Here is an 18772-nt window from a genome sequence, read left to right as displayed (position 1 = left end):
AATCATATCTCAGCTTAGTAAAATTGTTCTTTCCCCAGTTTAAAAGTTTTATTCTTGGGCCGGAATTTTATTCTGGTAACGGGGTCTCGATGTGCGGAAAAAGCACCGCCGAGATTCCTGCGTTGCCCGCTGAATCTAGTGTCAATCAGGCACTTAAGTGGACAGTGGCGGGCCTTCCACAGGATCAAGGACCCCGTCGCCAGAAGTCCCACCCTTGGAGAGCTGCCAGCCAATCAGCCATGACCAAAAGACTTGCAGGTTGATAGGTAAATTGGCCATTATAAATTGCCCCTAGTATAGGTAGGTGGTAGGGAAATATAGGGACAGGTGGGGATGTGGTAGGAATATGGAATTAGTGTAGGATTAGTATAAATGGGTGGTTGATGGTCGGCACAGACTCGGTGGGCCGAAGGGCCTGTTTCAGTGCTGTATCTCTAAACTAAACTAAACAAGCAGGCACCCCTCTTCCTGATGGCGGGTCCCTCGTCCAGGCACTAAGTGCCTTTTAAAGATGACCCCCCCCCCATCCCTGGAACTGGGAAGCAACCTGCACGGTTTTCCGTGCTGTGCTTCCTGTGCAGCAACAGAGCCGCCCGTGGCACGGCTAATTGTGGCTGCGATGGGAAGAGGCCCTTAATTGGAGCGAACTGCCCAGTTAAGGGCCTGAATAGATGGTGGGGCAGGAAGGGCGTTCACAGGCTTTCCTGCCCCGGACTAAATTTTGGTGCTGGCAGGAACCACCCCACCCACCACCTCCAAACCTGCCGCGGGGGAGAGCATAAAATTCCCCCCTTGGTCTATCTTTGTCCTTTTCCATTAACTACGCTAAGTGTAACTGAATTATGATCACTGTGGTTCCTTCTGGAGTACAGGTCTTCAGCATCACAGCTGATGATGAAGACCTCTTGTGGATGTGACAATAAGATCAGCAAGTACTGGTTCAAATAAGCAAAAGGCAAGTTTAGGGTTGATCTTCGGAAATTCTTCACACACAGTAATAAATGCCTGAAGTGGACTTGCAGTTAGGGTAGTGGCTGAGAAATGCATTGAATCATTTAAGAAATATATGCTGTAGTGTAGGAATTTATAGTTTTTCTGGAGGAATGAGCAATAGTGGGTTAAATGGCTACTTTCATTGGTAACTATTTTGTGCTGGACAGTAATTAGATAACTAATAGACCATGGTCATTTCACATTAGCAGCGGCAAAGAAGTGACAGTTTTAAAGAAAAAGAACTGCAAAAGCTTCCAAATCCTTTTTGGAAGTGATATATTGTACTGAATGATTGTATGTTGTATTAGGTCGGCCATGAATATTCTTTATGAATTGGTACAAATGCTTATTTACAGGAACACCATAAAGTAAACATACGTGAGCAGTTAGATTAACAGATATGATCTGCCACTGTGACATCAAGTTCTGTGCCTTGAACATCTCTCTTAAATTAAGCATGCCTAATGGCACCACTTGTTTGCTGAAGTGTGTGAAACTCAGATTATTTTTTAGAACTCCAGTAACAGCAGTGTATGGGTTTGCACTGCAGCATTCGTTTTGTCATGTGGATTTTAGGAGCAAAAGGAAAAAGCATGTGTGTTGGAAATATGACGTTTAGCAAACAGAAACTGCTGGAATTACACAGCAAGTAATTCAGCACAAAGTGGAGGGAAAGTGAGGTTAACATTTCAGGCAGTCATTGATTTGTGGATTTCCTTTCCAACATTTGCTATTTTTGTTCACGATTTCTAGTATTTACTGGTTTCCTATTTACTCCTTAAAAAACTGTTTTTAAGTTTTTAGGTTTAAATTACTGTCAGGTGGTTAGCATACATGAGTTAATCTAATTCTGGTCAAACTGAACATTAAAATCCAACTGTGACATGTCAGTTTATAGCTATCAATAGTGATACAAATTCAGTCAAAAATTGCATTCTTTTTGGAAAGATTAACTTATGAATAAGCATACGTCATGATCATATAATGTAGTTGAATTACACAGTGCAATCTAAGAAAAATCTTAAATACTTTAAGTTCTGAACAGATTTAAAGCCATCTGTCTGAAGTGTTCATGTGGCCTCAGAGCTTTTGCCATTGTTTTTCATCTTCAGAACATATTGTGAAAGGAAGAATCCAAGTATTTTAATTAATTTAAAATATGCAAGAGAGTGAAAGATACATATTCTCCTCAAATGACAGCTTATCTTGTGAGCTGGACTGCACTGCCTGAAAGGCTGGTGGAACCAGATTCATTCATAACTTTCAAAAGGGAATTGGATATAAAATTGAATGGGAGAAAAATTGCAGGTCTATAGGGAAAGAGCAATTTGGCGGGTCTAATTGGATAACTCTTTCAAAGAGCTGGGCAAAATGGGTCGAATGGCCTCCTGTGCTGTATGGTTCTATGTAATCGCTATCAAACCCCTACAGCTTACAACAGCATGCACAGGAAGGCTTCAATAGCCTGTGTAATCCTACTTTACCATGTGTTCTCATCAATGTTAGAGAAGTTTGTCTCACTCTTTTAAAAAAAAAGTGTATTAACCTGCAGGTGATTAATGAAACACATTCCTATTTGGACCCAATTCTAGTCTCTTCTAGTACATTACCTTATAACCAGTCTTAACCCCAATAATAATCTACCTTCCAGAGCAGATGTTGTGTACTCGCCTTCAGACCCCGGTTTCCTGTAGCCCACTATCTGCCTCTCCAGCATCATCCTTGTGGGCAGCTGTTGGTTCTCTTCTCTCCCCTGCAACATTTTCCCAGGCAATCAATACACTTGAAAACAAGTACAGTAAATTGACAATTAACTGCTGAATTTTTGAACTAATGCACTTGTGAATGGTGAGATGCACAAAACTTAATTTGCCTCTCTTCTTGGTTTTTTTTTATTGGGTTTCTTATCTCTCACACTGTAATGATCGGTCCTTGTTAGTATGATCCATATGGAGATGCCATATGATCCACACCATTTTGAATACCTCATATTGGCTCCCATATAGGCATTCTTTGCTTCTGTAACTCTGTTTTGCAGTGTGTGAGCATTTTATCCCCTTGGGACTGCATCTAGTGACAGCACATCCTAAAGTCTTCAATTTCACCTACATTTAATTAGTTCTGACTGGCAATAACTGCAATTGCCTGAATTGATCTGACTTTGTGAAACAGACTCTAGTTGTAAGTTAGTTCAATGATGATATACTGAATTTTTTTCCCCTCTGGTCCAGCCAGATGGATTAAGTAATACTGATTTGTCAAGTCTGACTTTGTTACAACTCCTCATTGGTGAGTCAGTTACATTGGCTGTTTTGTCATGATTATTAAGTTTTTGGTTAACTTCAACAGTGCTGAGAATTGAAATCGCAGGTCTGTTTTGTAATTAAAAATGTAGACGCTGTGGGATAGACTGCTGAAGTCTATATGTTATTTTGTTGCCTAATTTAACTTGGTAATATTTTCTTCATTATACTAAAAGCTTTTCTGCTAGAAATACACATTTAGGAATTAATACTATTTTTTAATGAGTATAAGTTGTACGAAAAGTCTATCTATAAAATGTTATGGTACTTAAATTGTAGACATTGAATCCAGCTGAATGTGTATGGTAAAAGTGTCTGAAGTATCGAAGTATTAGGCAGTTTAATATCAGGCCAGGTTATTTTTTTTGTATTTTCTTTATATGTTATTTTGATATTCAGCATGTTGAAATATCATACAGAATGTTGGGCTTTTAATCTAGACTGAGCTGACTTTATTGAAAATGTGGCAGATATTACCTATTGGTAATACTGATGGAATAAGTGGTCATAAATGGTATAAACCCAACATTGAAATCTGCTTATTATTGTGTTGTTTTATAACCTAATCTGATTATTGCCTTAGAATTAGTGAAGACTAAGCCATTCTTCCTCTCTCATACATCATGCATTAAAGCACCTGAGCTAGTCATTTTATTCATGCACATCAAAAGCACCTAATACGTACTATGATTACACATATGTTAATGTTACGAATACAATACAGTAGAAAGTGAATGGTTTATAAGTTTTAATTTAATGAGAAGTAAGCTTAGGGAGTGCTTAGATAAGCTTAGGATAAGAATTTTAAAATTGAGGTGTTGCTTAACCATGAGCCATTGTAGGTCAGTGAGCTCAGGTTTGATGGTTGAACAGGACTTGTTGCAAGTTAGGATACAGGCAGCAGAGTTTTGAATGAGCTCAAGTTTATAGAGAGTGGAAGATGGGAGGCCAACCATGAGATCATTGGAATAGTCAAGTCCGGAGTACAAAGGCATGGATGAGGGATTCAGCAGCAGATGAGCTGAGGCAGAGATGGAGACAGCAATATTACAGAGGTGGAGGTAGGCGGTCTTGATGATGGAGAGGATGTGAGGTCTGAAACCAAGACAGAAATGAGCAGGTCATCATCCAAATGGATGCGCATACAGGCACACCGTCCCTTCAGCAGCTTACATCAATACATCTACAGTCTCAGTCCTTTGATTTCCCCAACCAGTAATGCATGTATATTGTGTCATTCTTGAATCATTCCTCAGTGCTTTTGTCTACCATTGGTAGCAATTAATTGAATCACTTCAACTCATGATAAATCATGTTAATCTAATTGCAGTTTATCATTTGAACGATCTTGAAATCAAATTCATGTAAGCTGTTTGCAGTTTTCTTCACCATTTTCACATTGAGGTCTTGGCCCTCAATTCTCCATTTTGAACAATAATTGATCATTTTTCTACTTAAGTTCCTTGGTTGTGATGTTTATCAATGTATAACATTCATTAGAAAAGTTTAATTCCATTTTCACCCCCGAAGATTTAAATCTCAATGGATAATCAAAATGTCGAATTTATCAAGAGGATGTGATATTAAAATAATTTGTCTGAAGCTTATTATACTTTTAAATCATTTCTTTATGAATCACTGTGGTCATTGTGAGGAAAGCTTGAGCTGGAGAATGGAGCAGTGTCCAGTTCAGGAACTGAGTGTCAGTATCAAGCATAATACAGTTGGTGTTCCAAAACACCCCACATGTTTGGGATAGAAATGCAATACTGTACTAATGTGCCTCCTGTTTTGCAGTAGTCATGTGACCTCTACCATGAGGCACTCTCTGCAGGCAGCCATCACAAGACCAGTTCAATAAAGACACAGTACAAGCAAGGCTCTTGTCCCGTGAGCTTGTAATGTGGTGTCAGAGTGGAGCTGAGATTGAGTGTTGAAGAGCTGTGTAGAAGCACAGCTACTAAAAGGAACACAGGAATGTTCAGAGCTGTTAAAAGCTGCTAAAAGCCACAGGAATCCACAAAAAAGTAACAAAGAAGCAGGCCACAATTGAAAGCACTGGATAAAACACAATGGCTGCAAATTATCCTCTCCTGGCGCAGGTCAAAATAAAAGGTGATATGAAGCAGAACTGGCAGTTTGTCTTCTCGCAATGACAAAATTACAAAATTGCGACAGATTTAGTTAAAAAAGCAAAGCAGCTACACTTTTATCACTGGTGGGGAGAGACTGTTACAAAATGTATTCCACCCTAAATCTCTCCAAAAACCAAAAAAACGAACAGCAGAAATTTTGAAAGCCTTGAAGGCAAGCTTTGAACCCCAAGTGAGCATAAGATATGAACGGTATGTGTTCAATATTAGGGCCCAAGGTGAAAAAGAGTCCATTGATCAATGTGTGACTACATTAACACAGCTCGCAGAATTCTGTGAATTTGTGAACTAAACGATTATCTAAAGACAGGATTGCATTAGGCATAAGAGATCCCGCAGTGAGAGCCCGTCTGCTGACAGAGGACAAACTTACTCTCAGGAAAGCAATCAACATGTGCAGAAGCACTGAAGTTGTAAATTAGCAGCTAGAGCATATCCATGGCAGAACAGACCAGACCTTGCATTGTGCTGATAGACATTCCCGGCCGAAAGGGCAGAAAGATCACAGACAAAGGGCAGGATGCAAATATTGCAGAGAACATCACACAAAGGAAAAGAAAGCATGTCCACTGTGGGAAAGCAGTGTTCTCACTGCAAGAAGCTGAATCATTTTGCACACAAGTGTTTGGCTAGAAGAAAGCACAACAAGCAGGTACGAATGGCCACTGGAGAGATAGCAGCTGAATATTCTGATGAATACAACAGGTTGGGTCAGTTAGGTTGATAGATGATAAATAGTTTGTGATTGTTGGAATGATGACTGCATGATGACATAAAGTGTCAGATAAGTCAAGAAAGTGACAACTCCGACAAATGTATTAGCAGCATGGTAGCAGTGAAACAACCTGGAAAGCTGAGAGCATGCATGACCCAAAGGATCTAAATAAAGCTCTGAAGAGATCTTGCACCCCATGCCAACCATCGAAGGAATTTTGCCACAACTTGCAAAGGCAAAAATCTTCACTACCCTAGATGCGAAGGCTGGTTACTGGCAAGTGAAGCTGGATGAAAGCAGCATCTTTCTAGCTACATTGTGGACACTGTTCTGGAGATACAGATGGTTATGTATGCTGTTTGGCATTTCCACGGCTCCAGAGGAGTATCAATGCAGACAACATGAGACAGTGATCTTCCCAGAGTGGAAGCTATAGTGGATGATCTGCCAGTTTTTGGATATGGAGACACAATGGAAGAAACCATTGCTGAGCACGATCAAAATCTAGTGCAGCTGCTAAGCAGAGCTCGCCAGATGAACCTGAAGCTGAGTCAGAGAAAAATTGCAATTAAAAATGTCTGACGTTAAGTACGTAGGTCATGTACTGACAGCAAAAGGTCTTCACCCAGATCCCGAAAAGGTGAGAGCGGTAGCAGTGATGCGGCGACCGAAGTCAAAGACATCAAAGCAGTGCAACGATTTGTTGGATTCGTCAATTATTCAGTAAAATTCTTGCCCTATTTGTCGTCGGAGTATGAACCATTATACCACCTCACTGCCAAGGATGTGCAGCGTTTTATATTTATATTTTATATTTAGAGATACAGCACTGAAACAGGCCCTTCGGCCCACCGAGTCTGTGCCGACCAACAACCACCCATTTATACTAACCCTACAGTAATCCCATATTCCCTATCACCTCCCGACACTAGGGGCAATTTACAACGGCCAATTTACCTATCACCTGTTAGTTTAGTTTAGTTTAGTTTAGCGATACAGCACTGAAACAGGCCCTTCGGCCCACCGAGTCTGTGCCGACCATCAACCACCCATTTATACTAATCCTACACTAATCCCATATTCCTACCACATCCCCACCTGTCCCTATATTGCCCTACCATCTACCTATACTAGGGGCAATTTTTAATGGCCAATTTACCTACCAACCTGCAAGTCTTTTGGCTTGTGGGAGGAAACTGGAGCACCCGGAGAAAACCCACGCAGACACAGGGAGAACTTGCAAACTCCGCACAGGCAGTACCCAGAATCGAACCCAGGTCCCTGGAGCTGTGAGGCTGCGGTGCTAACCACTGCGCCACTGTGCCGCCCATACGTTATTGGGGCACAGAATAAGAAGCAGCGTTCACTAAAATCAAGCAACTCGTGACGGCAACGCCAGTGCTGAAATAATATAATGTAAATGCTGAAGTCACTCTGCAGTGTGACACCAGCGAGACAGGACTTGGAGCAACCCTAATGCAGCAAGGACAAACGGTTGCATTGGCATCCAGGGCGTTAAGGCAAATGGAACGACGCTATGCTCAGATCGAGAAAGAGTGCCTGGACATTGTCTTTGCTGTGAACATTTTCATCAATACCTATTTGGAAGAGACAAGGTGACAGTTGAGTCCAGCCACAAGCCACTTCAAAGCATTTTCCTCAAGCCGCTACTATCTGCTCCAAAGTGTCTGCCAAGATTGTTACTCTGGTTACAGAGATATCATCTGGACGTGACATACAGGCAAGGGAAACAGAGGTACATCAGTGACATGCTGTGAGAGCACATTCCCTATGAAGAAGGTAGAGGATGCTACTACAGAGTGTGAAATCTTCCAGATCCAACGTGAAGCTGCAGCTCGACATGCTCTGGAAGTCATCACCCCAGCAGAGAGATTGAATCTGACTGACAAGTGCCTTGCTCAAATCAGGCGAACTGCCCAACAAGATGCAACTCTCCAAGTGTTGCAAGTGATGAAAGGATGGTCTGAAAGCATCAAAGACACTCCTGTGGCCTCAAGAGCGTATTGGGCTTACAGAAATGAATTGACAGCCCAAGATGTCTGTGATAGTGATAGGGGATTGTATCATAAGGGGTGCAGATAGGCATTTCTGTGGCCGCAAATGAGGCTCTAGGATGGTATGTTGCCTCCCTGGTGCTAGGGTCAAGGATGACTCGGAGCGGCTGCAGGACATTCTGAAATGGGAGGGTGAGCAGCCAGAGGTCGTGGTCCAAATTGGTACTAACGACATAGGCAAGAAGAGAGATGAGGTCCTGCAAAGTGAATATAGGAGTTAGGCAGAAGGTTAAAAAGCAGGACCTCCAGGGTTGTAATCTCAGGATTACTCCCTGTGCCACATGCTCGTGAGGGTAGGAATAGGAGGATAAGGCAAATGAATGCGTGGCTGAAGAGCTGGTGGAGACAGGAGGGCTTCAGCTACTTGGATCATTGGGATTTTCTGGTGCAGAGTTGACCTGTACAAGAGGGACGGGGTTGCATATGAACTGGAAGGGGACCAATATCCTTGCGGGGAGGTTTGGTAGGACTACTCGGGAGGGTTTAAATTAGTCTGGCAGGGGGGTGGGACCCCCTGTAGTAGTCTCTCCGATGAGATAGTTGAGGAAAATGTAGAGATTAAAGCAAGCAAGTCCAGTAGGCAGGCTGGGCACGGGCAGGACAGGGAGCATGGAAGGTCTGATGGGCTAAACTGCATTTACTTTAATGCAAGAAGCCTTACAGGTAATGCAGACGAACTCAGAGCATGGATTGGTACATGGGATTGTGATATTATAGCTATTGCGGAAACGTGGTTGAGGGATGAGCAGGACTGGCAGCTCAATGTTCCGGGGTACTGATGCTTCTGCGTGACAGAGGTGGAGGTAAGAGAGGAGGGGGAGTTGCACTATTGATTAGGGAGAACATCACGGCAGTACTTAGAGAGGATATCCCAGGGGGAATGTCCAGCGAGGCCATATGGGTAGAACTTAGAAATAAGAAAGGGGTGATCATTTTGATGGGATTATACTATTATTGGCCCCCCAATAGTCAGAGGGAATTGGAGGAGCATATATGTAGGGAAATCACAGATAGGTGTAGGAATTATAGGGTTGTAATTGTAGGTGATTTTAACTTCCCTAATATTGACTGGGACTGCCTTAGTGTTAAGGGATCAGATGGGGAAGAATTTGTTAAGAGTGTCCAGGATAGTTTTCTGAAGCAGTATGTGGATGGCCCGACTAGAGAAGGGGCTACACTCGACCTCTTCTTAGGAAATGAGGCTGGGCAGGTGATTGATGTGTCAGTGGGGGAGTACTTTGGGACCAGTGACCATAACTCTATTAGCTTCAAGATAGTTATGGAAAAGGAGAGGACTGGTCCTCAAGTTGAAGTCCTAAATTGGGGGAAGGCTAATTTCGATGGCATCTGACAGGGACTCTCAAAAGTTGATTGGGAGAGGCTGTTTACAAGTAAAGGTACGTCTGGCAAGTGGGAGGCTTTTAAAAGTGAGATAGGAAGAGTTCAGGGCCGGCATATTCCTGTTAGATAGAAGGACAAGGCTGGCAAATTTAGGGAACCTTGGTTGACGAGGGATATTGAGGGTCTGGTCAGGACAAAGAAAGAGGCATATGTCAGGTATAGGCAGCTGGGATCAACCGAGTCCCTCGAGGAGTATAAGGGATGTAGGAGTACACTTAAGAAGGAAATTAGGAGGGCGAAAAGGGGCCATGAGATTTCCCTGGCAGATTACATAAAGGAGAATCCTAAAAGATTCTATAAGTATATTAAGAGTAAAAGGGTAGCTAGGGAGAGAGTAGGTCCCCTTCAGGATCAGTGTGGTAATCTCTGTGTGGAGCCCGGGAAATGGGCGCAGTCTTAAATGAATACTTCTCGTCTGTATTTACCGTAGAGAAGGTCATGGAAGCTAGGGAGTTCAAGGGAGGGGACAGCGATATCCTGGAGCATATCAACATTACAAAGGAGGAGGGGTTGGAGGTTTTGACGCGCATTAAGGTGGATAAATCCCTAGGGCCTGACCAGGTGTATCCTAGGATGCTATAGGAAGACAGGGAGGAGATTGCTGGGGCCCTGGCAGAGATTTTTGTATCATCGTTAGCCACGGGTGAGGTACCGGAAGACTGGAGGATAGCTAATGTTGCGCCTTTATTTAAGAAGGGCAGCAGGGATAAGCCAGGGAAAAACTACAGGCCGGTGAGCCTTACATCAGTGGTGGCAAAGTTATTGGAAGGGAATCTGAGAGACAGGATTTCTATGCATTTGGAAAGGCATGATCTGACTAGGGATAGTCAGCATGGCTTTGTGCGTGAGAAATTATGTCTCACGAATTTGATTGAGTTTTTTGAGGAGGTGACCAAGAGGATTGATGAGGGCAGGGTGGTGGACGTTGTCTACATGGACTTTAGCAAGGCCTTTGACAAGGTCCCGCATGGTAGGCTGGTCCGCAAGGTTCGAACACATGGGATCCAGGGTGAGCTAGCCAATTGTGCACAAAATTGGCTTGGTGATAGGAGGCAGAGGTCGGTAGTGGAGGGTTGTTTTTCAGATTGGAGGCCAGTGACCAGTGGTGTGCTGCAGGGATCGGTGCTGGGCCCTCTGTTGTTTGTCATATATATTAATGACTTGTGTGTGAATGTAGGGGGCATGATTAGTAAGTTTGCAGATGGCACCAAAATTGGTGGTATAGTGGACAGTGAAGAAGGTTGTCTAAGGTTACAACAGGATATAGATCAACTAGGAAACTGGGCAAGGGATTGGCAAATGGAATTTAACGCAGACAAGTGTGAAGTGATGCATTTTGGGAAGTTAAACCAGGGCAGGACATATACAGTGAATGGCAAGGCCCTGTGGAGTGTTGTTGAGCAGAGAGACCTTGGGGTGCAAGTACATAGTTCCCTGAAAGTGGCAACACAGGTAGACAGGGTGGTGAAGAAGGTGTATGGCATGCTTGCCTTCATCAGCCGAGGCATTGAGTACAAGAGTTGGGACATCATGTTACAGTTGTACATAACGTTGGTTAGGCCACATTTGGAGTACTGTGTGCTGTTCTGGTTGCCGCACTACAGGAAAGATGTGATTAAGCTAGAGAGGGTGCAGAAAAGATTCACAAGGATGTTGCCTGGTTTGGAGGGCTTGAGTTATAAAGAGAGATTGGATAGGCTGGGTCTGTTTTTCCTGCAGCAAAGGAGGCTGAGAGGGGACATGATAGAGGTATATAAAATTATGAGAGGCATAGATAGGGTAGATAGCCAGAGTCTGTTTCCCATGGTAGGGGGTGACTAAAGCTAGAGGGCATAGATTTAAGTTGAGAGGGAGGAGGTTTAAAGGGGATCAACGGGGTAAATTTTTCACACGAAGAATAGTGGGTATCTGGAATGAGCTGCCTGAGGAGGTGGTGGAGGCAGGAACAGTAGCAACATTTAAGAGGCATCTGGACAGGTACTTGAATGAGCAAGGCATAGAGGGATATGGAATTAATGCAGGCAGGTGGGATTAGTATAGATGGGCATTATGGTCGGCATGGACACGGTGGGCGAAGGGCCTGTTTCTTTGCTGTACTACTCTATGACTCTATGGCAACGTGTACAAAGGTAATAGTGTCATTATCCCTGAGGAGTTTAGAGGAGAGACCCTAAAGCGCATCCATGCAAGCCACCAAGGAATTGAGTTGAGTCTGAGGAAGGCAAGAGAAGTGCTCTACTGGCCAAACATGAGCAATGAAATCAAGGACCACATCAGCCAGTGCAGTGCGTGTAAAGACTACCAAGCTAAGCAAGCTAAAGAGCCGCAGATGATACATGACACTCTTCACCCTCGCAGGAACTGATTATCTTGCCGCTGTAGACTACTATTCTGACTACTGGGAGGTAGACCAGCTGACCTCAATCACTACCTGTGAGATTGTAGAATGCCTGAAAGCACACTTCAGTCGTTAAAGCAATCCAGACATTGTGATGACTGACAATGGCCCTCAGCTCATGAGTGAAGAATTCAAACACCGTACATCATCTCCGCACTATCCCCAGTCAAATGGAAAGGTTGAAGCGGCAGTGAAAATTGACAAAGGAATCATAAAGAAAGCGAGCAAATCCTGCACAGATGTATAAAAGGAAATCCTCGAGTGGTGAAGCACACCTGCTGAAGGCATGGAAAGTAGTCCTGTGCAAAGGCTAATGTCACGTCACACCCAAACTACACTTCCAATAACAAAAAAGCTCCTGAAGTCAAAAGTAGTAACAGGTGTGAGTGACAAAATCAAGGTGAAAGGTCAGAAAGCCAAATTTCATTTTGACAAAACTGCCAAGCCATTGCCAGAATTGAGCATTGCAGAACCAGTCAGGATACAAACCTTCAACGCTCTCAACAAGAGTCAGTCCAAGTGGCAACTTGGGACCTGCCTATAGCAGTTGTCACCTCGATCATATGCGGTGGAACTGAACGACCAGATATACCGTCGCAACCGCAGGCATATACGCACAACTGGAGAAGCTGTAAATGACAGTGCGTGCATTTTTTTATTGTTTTTGTGTGAAGAGGAGGATGTTTGGTATAGAAATGCAATACTGTACTAATGTGTCTCCTGGCTTGCAGTAGTCATGTGATCTCTGCCATGAGGCACTCACTGCAGGCAGCCATCACTAGGCCAGTTCAATAAAAACACAGTACAAGCAAGACTGTTGTCCTGTGAGCTTGTAACACCACATTGCATTGTGAGAAAAGTACACCTGCTTCCCGTGCCAGACATCCTGAAGCCTATCTAAATGCGATTGACAATTAGTGCCAAATTAGGGATAGTTTTGTGCTGTGGATCTTCGACCCTCGAAGCTCTATTGAAGCTGCAAAGTTCATTTCATGAAACGCTCTTATAGCCAGTAGTCAGATTCGATGTTTGTCAAAATGGTCTCTGCTAGTTTTGAACCCAGGTTCCAGCTGGGAATGGCCAGAAACAAATCTACAAGTTCATGGAAAGTATGAGCAGAGCAAAACTTTAAAAAGAGTTTACTTGTTCTTCCAGAACTGATTGAGAGATTTAATTGGTCTGCAATGATATATTAGCTATGGATACTCCACCATCGTCAAAATTATATTACTACAGATACTACAACTTAAAATAATATAGAATTTTGGGGTATCTTCACATTCTATCTGCCCCTATTTTGCATAATACTAATTGCACATTGACCAGTTTGCTCTTTATCCTATTTATAACTAGTTCTTTGACTAACGCCCTTGTGGCAAAGAGATTTATTGAACTGTATATTTGAACACATTAAAAAACGCAAAACTTAATGAAATATATTCCCTTCCTTAAGGGATAGCATCAATTTAAAAAGAACTTCAGCCATAAAATGCTGATTGATAAAAACCCTGTACATTTAATGTGGTTCATTTTTATAGTGCACGAGCAACAATCTTTGTTAGACAGAAAGGAAATGCCCTTCTAAAAGCTTGCATTAAATTTGTACATTGCATTAAAAATATATTTGTTGGAAAAAGGTGCTGCAGTTCCATTTAAAACATACTTTAATTGAGTAAAAACCAAATACTGGACCTTTTGGCAAATCGCTGCCTTTGAGTTCAAGTTATTAAATTTTCATTGCTCTATCTAAAATAAGTTAGAAATAAGTTAAACAGTTTATTACCAGGCATTTAGAAGAAAATATGTCATGATCAAATTTAATTAATCATATACAACCTGTATAATACATGTACTTACAGATGAAAAGTAAGCAGTTAAGATGTAATATTTGCATTGCCGTTTGTAAGTATGGAATTAGTAGGTATTGGCTATCTTGACTATTACAATACTGTCCTGGCCTCCCATCTTCCACCCTCTATAATCTTAGGCACATCCAAAACTCTGCTGCCTGTGTCTAACTCACACCAAGTCATGTTCACTCATTACCCCTGGGCTTGCTGATCTGCATTGGTTCCTGGTCTGGCAAGGCTGGGAGTTTGAATCTTTGTTTCAAATCCCTCCATGGCTTTGCCCCTCCCTATCTCAGTAACATCCTTCAGCCCCTCAACCTTCCAAGATTGCTGCACTCCTGCATTTCTAGCCTCTTGTGTATCCCCTATTTTAATTGCTCCACCACTGGTGGCCATGCCTTCAACTGCCAAGACCCTAAGTTCTGGAACTTCCTCCCGAAACCTCGCTGCCTCTTTACCTCTCTTTCCTCCTATAAGATGCTTCTTAAAACCAACCTTTTTGACAAAGCTTTCGGTCACCTGTCCTCATATCTCCATTTGTGGCTTGGTGTCATTTGTTGTTTGATAACACTCCTGTGAATGCCTTGGTATGTTTTGCTAAACTAAAGGCACAATATGAATGAAAGGTGGCTGTTGTGTTGCAGAAAGTGAAGCCCGAAACATTTTAATACTTCATTAAAGTTGACCCAGAACTTTGATTGTGCTAAGCCAGTTTCCGCCTAAGGATCCAATATAGCAGGCAGTGCATGCTTGCTTATTCTGTGCCAGAATATTCATTTGACTATCTATTTAGTCAAAGATCCATATTGGACTAGGCGCCTCAGTAAATGTGCAGGCTAGGTACTAGAAGCATTTAAATGGCTCATTCTAATGATTAAATAAAGGCCATACACTTGTTCTAAGTCCCTTTTGTGAAATTGGTCTTTCCCAGCACCTGACACTCCCTCTGATAAACTCACCAGCAAATCATGGAGCTTGCATGCAGTAGGACCTTGCAGGGGAACTACTTAAAGGGCTCATTCACTCCATACAAATTAGTTGCAAGTTTGTCATTTTAGGAACAGTTTGCAAAATCTGTTGGAGCAGAAGACATTCGTAGAGTGTCAGCAAATCAGCTCAGACTTCTATGGCTGTACCAACTGCCACCATAGAAGATAGCCTTGGGTAGTTCTAAGCTTATAAAGATGCATCTATCTGTTCGACAATTACTTGTGCACCTTTTCTGTACCTGTAAGTACAGTTTTTGTTATGAGACCCATTCTCTGGAACGCTGAGTTGATATAAGTTAGCTGCAAAGGCAAGTTTGAACACTGCATCCTTATGCCCACATGAATAGGTATGCATGGTGTATGTCCCACCCCCTGAGCACCCATCCTCAGGCACAATCATATTTCTAGACCATAATATTAAAAACAAATACCCTAGCACTGATTGTATCCCAATGCTACCCTGTTCGTTTAACTACTCTGGCTTTTGACATCAGCAAAACAAAATTGTAAGGAACACAGAATGCTAATTTTGATGATTTATCCCTGCCATTAGAGCTGCAATAGCATCATTCAACAAACACAAAGATTTAAAATTCATCAGTTTAGCTGCAGTCAGAACATTATCAGAGTAATTATTCTAATGCATTGTTATTTTTCTTTACCATGTCAGTTCTCCTTACTGTAGTTTATGCAGTAAATGATATAATAAGCCTCATAGTTTATTAATTATTCATCCTCTGAACAGTATGGGTTTGTTAGACAATGGGAGAAATCACCTTAATCCGCCTTCCCCACTAAGAGGGCTCAACTAAGTTGCGTATTCTACCATGTCACCAGTCTAACAGGCCAAGTTACACTTTGGCCTCTTGCATTATTCTTCTACCATCTTCTGTATGGTTGAACAGCTCACTCTCCGCCACCTCTCCTTCCTTCTGTATCACCCCCATTGCTCAGGTGCCTTTCTCAAAAAACCCTTCCCTCCTTTCCACCCTCAGTCACTGCACCAAATGATGATTTATTTTCGATGATTTCAGCCTCCACCTGAACTCACTTAGTACCCCTCTACTTACCTACTTAATCTTCTCACATCCTTCAACCTCACACTACACAGCAACTGTGCCCCTTATCACACATAGCCACAAGACCATCAAGGTATTTATCACTGGAGACATTTTCCACTTATTCATCTTTCTGTTCTGTACATCTCTGCCTGCCCAAATGTCTCCACTGTCCCATTCTGTCTTGGAGGGAAAATCGCTCTCCCACCCCAGCTCCCTCAAACCCAAACATTCACATTTTCTCCTTGCTGCCCACAGTGACATTGATCCCTTTGTTGGTCTGCTCCACAGATGCCTTTCCTCAATTGATGATGCCCTTGTCCCCTTTAGATCCTGGTTACCATCCCCTTCCTCAGCTTAGAGCTTTTCTTTCAGCCACTGCACTTCTCTTACCTTGAATTTTCTCCCTAAGTCCCTCTGCCTTGCCACCTCCCTTCCTGCTTTCAGTAGACAGCTGGGAACCTTTCTCTTTAACCTTGTCATAGAGTCATATACAGCACAGAAGGAGGCCATTCGGCCCATTGAGTCAATGATAACTTTCCACAGAGCAATCCAGTTAGTCACACTCCCCCTCGATCCCTGTAGCCCTACAAATTTAATTCCTGCAAGTGCCCACCCACTTTCCTTTCGAAATCATTGTCTCCGCTTCCACCACCCGCATGGGCAGCAAGTTCCAGGCCGCAGTGTAAAAGAGTTCTTTCTCATATTGCCCTGCATCTCTTGCTCAAAACCTTCCATCTGTGTCCCCGAGTCCTTGTACCATTAGTTGTAGGGAACAGTTTTTCCTTTTCTACCTTATCTAAACCTGTCATAATCTTCTACATCTCTATTAAATCTCCCCTCAATCTCCTTTGCTCCAAGAAGAACAACCTCAGCTTTTCCAACCTAACTTTGTAACTAAAATCCCCCATCCCTGGAACCATTCTGGAAATCTCCTCTGCACCCTGTCAAGTATCCTCGCATCCTTCCTGAAGTGTGGTGACCAGAACTGGAGACAATATTGAAGTTGGGGCCTAACCAGAGCTTTATAAAGGTTCAGCAGAGCTTCACTGCTTTTATACTCAATGCCTTTATTTATGAAGCCCAAGATCCCATATACTTTGCTAACCACTCTCTCAATATGTCCTGCCACCTTCAAAGATCGATGCACAAGCATCCCCAGGTCCCTCTGTTCCTACATACTCTTTAGAACTATTCAGTATATATTGACTCTCCCTATTCCTTCTCCTAAAATGCAACACCTCACACTTCTCAGTATTAAATTCCATCTGCCACCTATCTGCCCATTCTGTGAGCCTATATATGTCCTGTTGCAGGCGGTTCATATCATCCTCACTGTGGGCCACACCTCCAAGTTTGGTATCAGCAGCAAATTTTTAAATTCTATTTTGTATTCCAAGATCCAAGTCATTTTTATATTGCAAAAAAAGCAATGGTCTTGGACGAAAAGGCATTTTGAACAAACACCCCATATGATTTACACTGTTTAATTTTGTTTTCTCTACATTTAGTATGTGGAAAATAAATAACTTTATAAAATGAAGAAGACTATACTCAAAGATGATTCATTTTATTTGCATATCTTTTCCACATAAATTATGACATGCTCACATTGGAATATAAATATTAATTGATCATCTAATATGGATATTTTTTCAGCAAACTATTGGTAAGTGTTACCTGAGCAAAAGTTTTATTTAGGTGATACGTTGGATTTTATCTTTGGTTGTATTTCTGTGCAGGATTGTTCGTCTGGAGAGAGATGTCAGTATGAAGCGACAACTGGTAGAAGATCTTAAATCAAAACTGAAAGCAAACCAGGAAAAAGATAAAATGTATAAGGGATTATTGGAGGATCTTGAAAAGAAGGTAATTGTTCGCATCACTTTTCTTGATTGAAGAACTGGACATTACGATTGCTTTGCCCAAAGATGCAGTATCCTAGTTCAAAGCTAGTCTTGTAAATTTCAAAATCCTTTTTCAACAGTCATTCACCATGATGGTTGATGTGGTTTAGTTCCCTATCTCCTCTGCGTTACTGACCTTTATCATATCTCTGGAGAATTGTAAAATATAGAACAATCACTTCTAATCAGAGATGAGGAAAGATAGGAAGGAGTTTTCCCAAGCTACTCTTCATCTTCCAGTAGCTGGCATAGTAAGAGGAAGCTTCCTACTTCAAGAAGTCTGAGGCCATGGGGGGGAAATGTGGTGGGCAAAGATTATAGGGGAAAGACCTATGTTGCTTTAAAAAAATCAATTCATAGCAACTGAAGTCTGTTTAATTTACATTTAATTAATTAGATAAAATAAGATAAGGATGGCAGTGCATGTGATGTACTGCAGCTGCAGCATGTGGGAGTTTGTGGAGAGCATTGTGAGCCCAGACATCCACATCCTCAGTAAGTTTTTTCATCCTGAGGAACTTCAGCTCATTGTTGTTGAGTTGGAGTCCAAGGTGCAGACATTGCAGGGCATTAGGGAGGGGGTGAGTTACCTGGACACTTGGATCCAGGGGGCAGTCACACCCTTTGGGTTAGGAAGTGATGCAGGTCTCAGTAGTGGTCAGGGACAGGAGGGTGTGACGGCAAGTCAGACAGGTAAGGGAGCCCCAGTTACAGAGCTGGAGGAAGCATGGCCTTTGTCCTTATCCGCCAGGTACAAGGTTCTTGCTACTCGTGTGGATGAAGGAAAGGTCTGCAGGGTGGTTGGACAAATTTTCCTGGCAACATAGCACAGATGCCCATTCAAGTGCAGGGAGTGAAAAAGTGTCTGGTATTGATGGGGAACAGTATAGTCAGGAGGATAAATACTGTTCTGTGCAGCCACAATGGGCA

At 42.5% G+C, this 18772-nt stretch overlaps 1 protein-coding gene across 4 annotated transcripts in view; it reads left to right on the top strand.

Moving 5' to 3' along the window:
• cntln (centlein, centrosomal protein) overlaps positions 1 to 18772 on the top strand; it is a 474184-nt gene that overhangs the window by 370104 nt on the left and 85308 nt on the right. For all 4 annotated transcript variants that reach the window (XM_068030497.1, XM_068030494.1, XM_068030495.1 and 1 more), the window contains exon 22: positions 17678 to 17804. In XM_068030497.1, coding sequence (XP_067886598.1) covers positions 17678 to 17804 — 127 coding nt within the window. The remainder of the gene's footprint in view (positions 1 to 17677; positions 17805 to 18772) is intronic.

This window comes from Heterodontus francisci, chromosome 4 (genome assembly GCF_036365525.1).
Source record: "Heterodontus francisci isolate sHetFra1 chromosome 4, sHetFra1.hap1, whole genome shotgun sequence".
NCBI classification, from domain to species: Eukaryota; Metazoa; Chordata; class Chondrichthyes; order Heterodontiformes; family Heterodontidae; genus Heterodontus; species Heterodontus francisci.
Note: the sequence above shows the minus strand (reverse complement) of the source record. Positions and strands in the feature narration are given on the sequence as shown.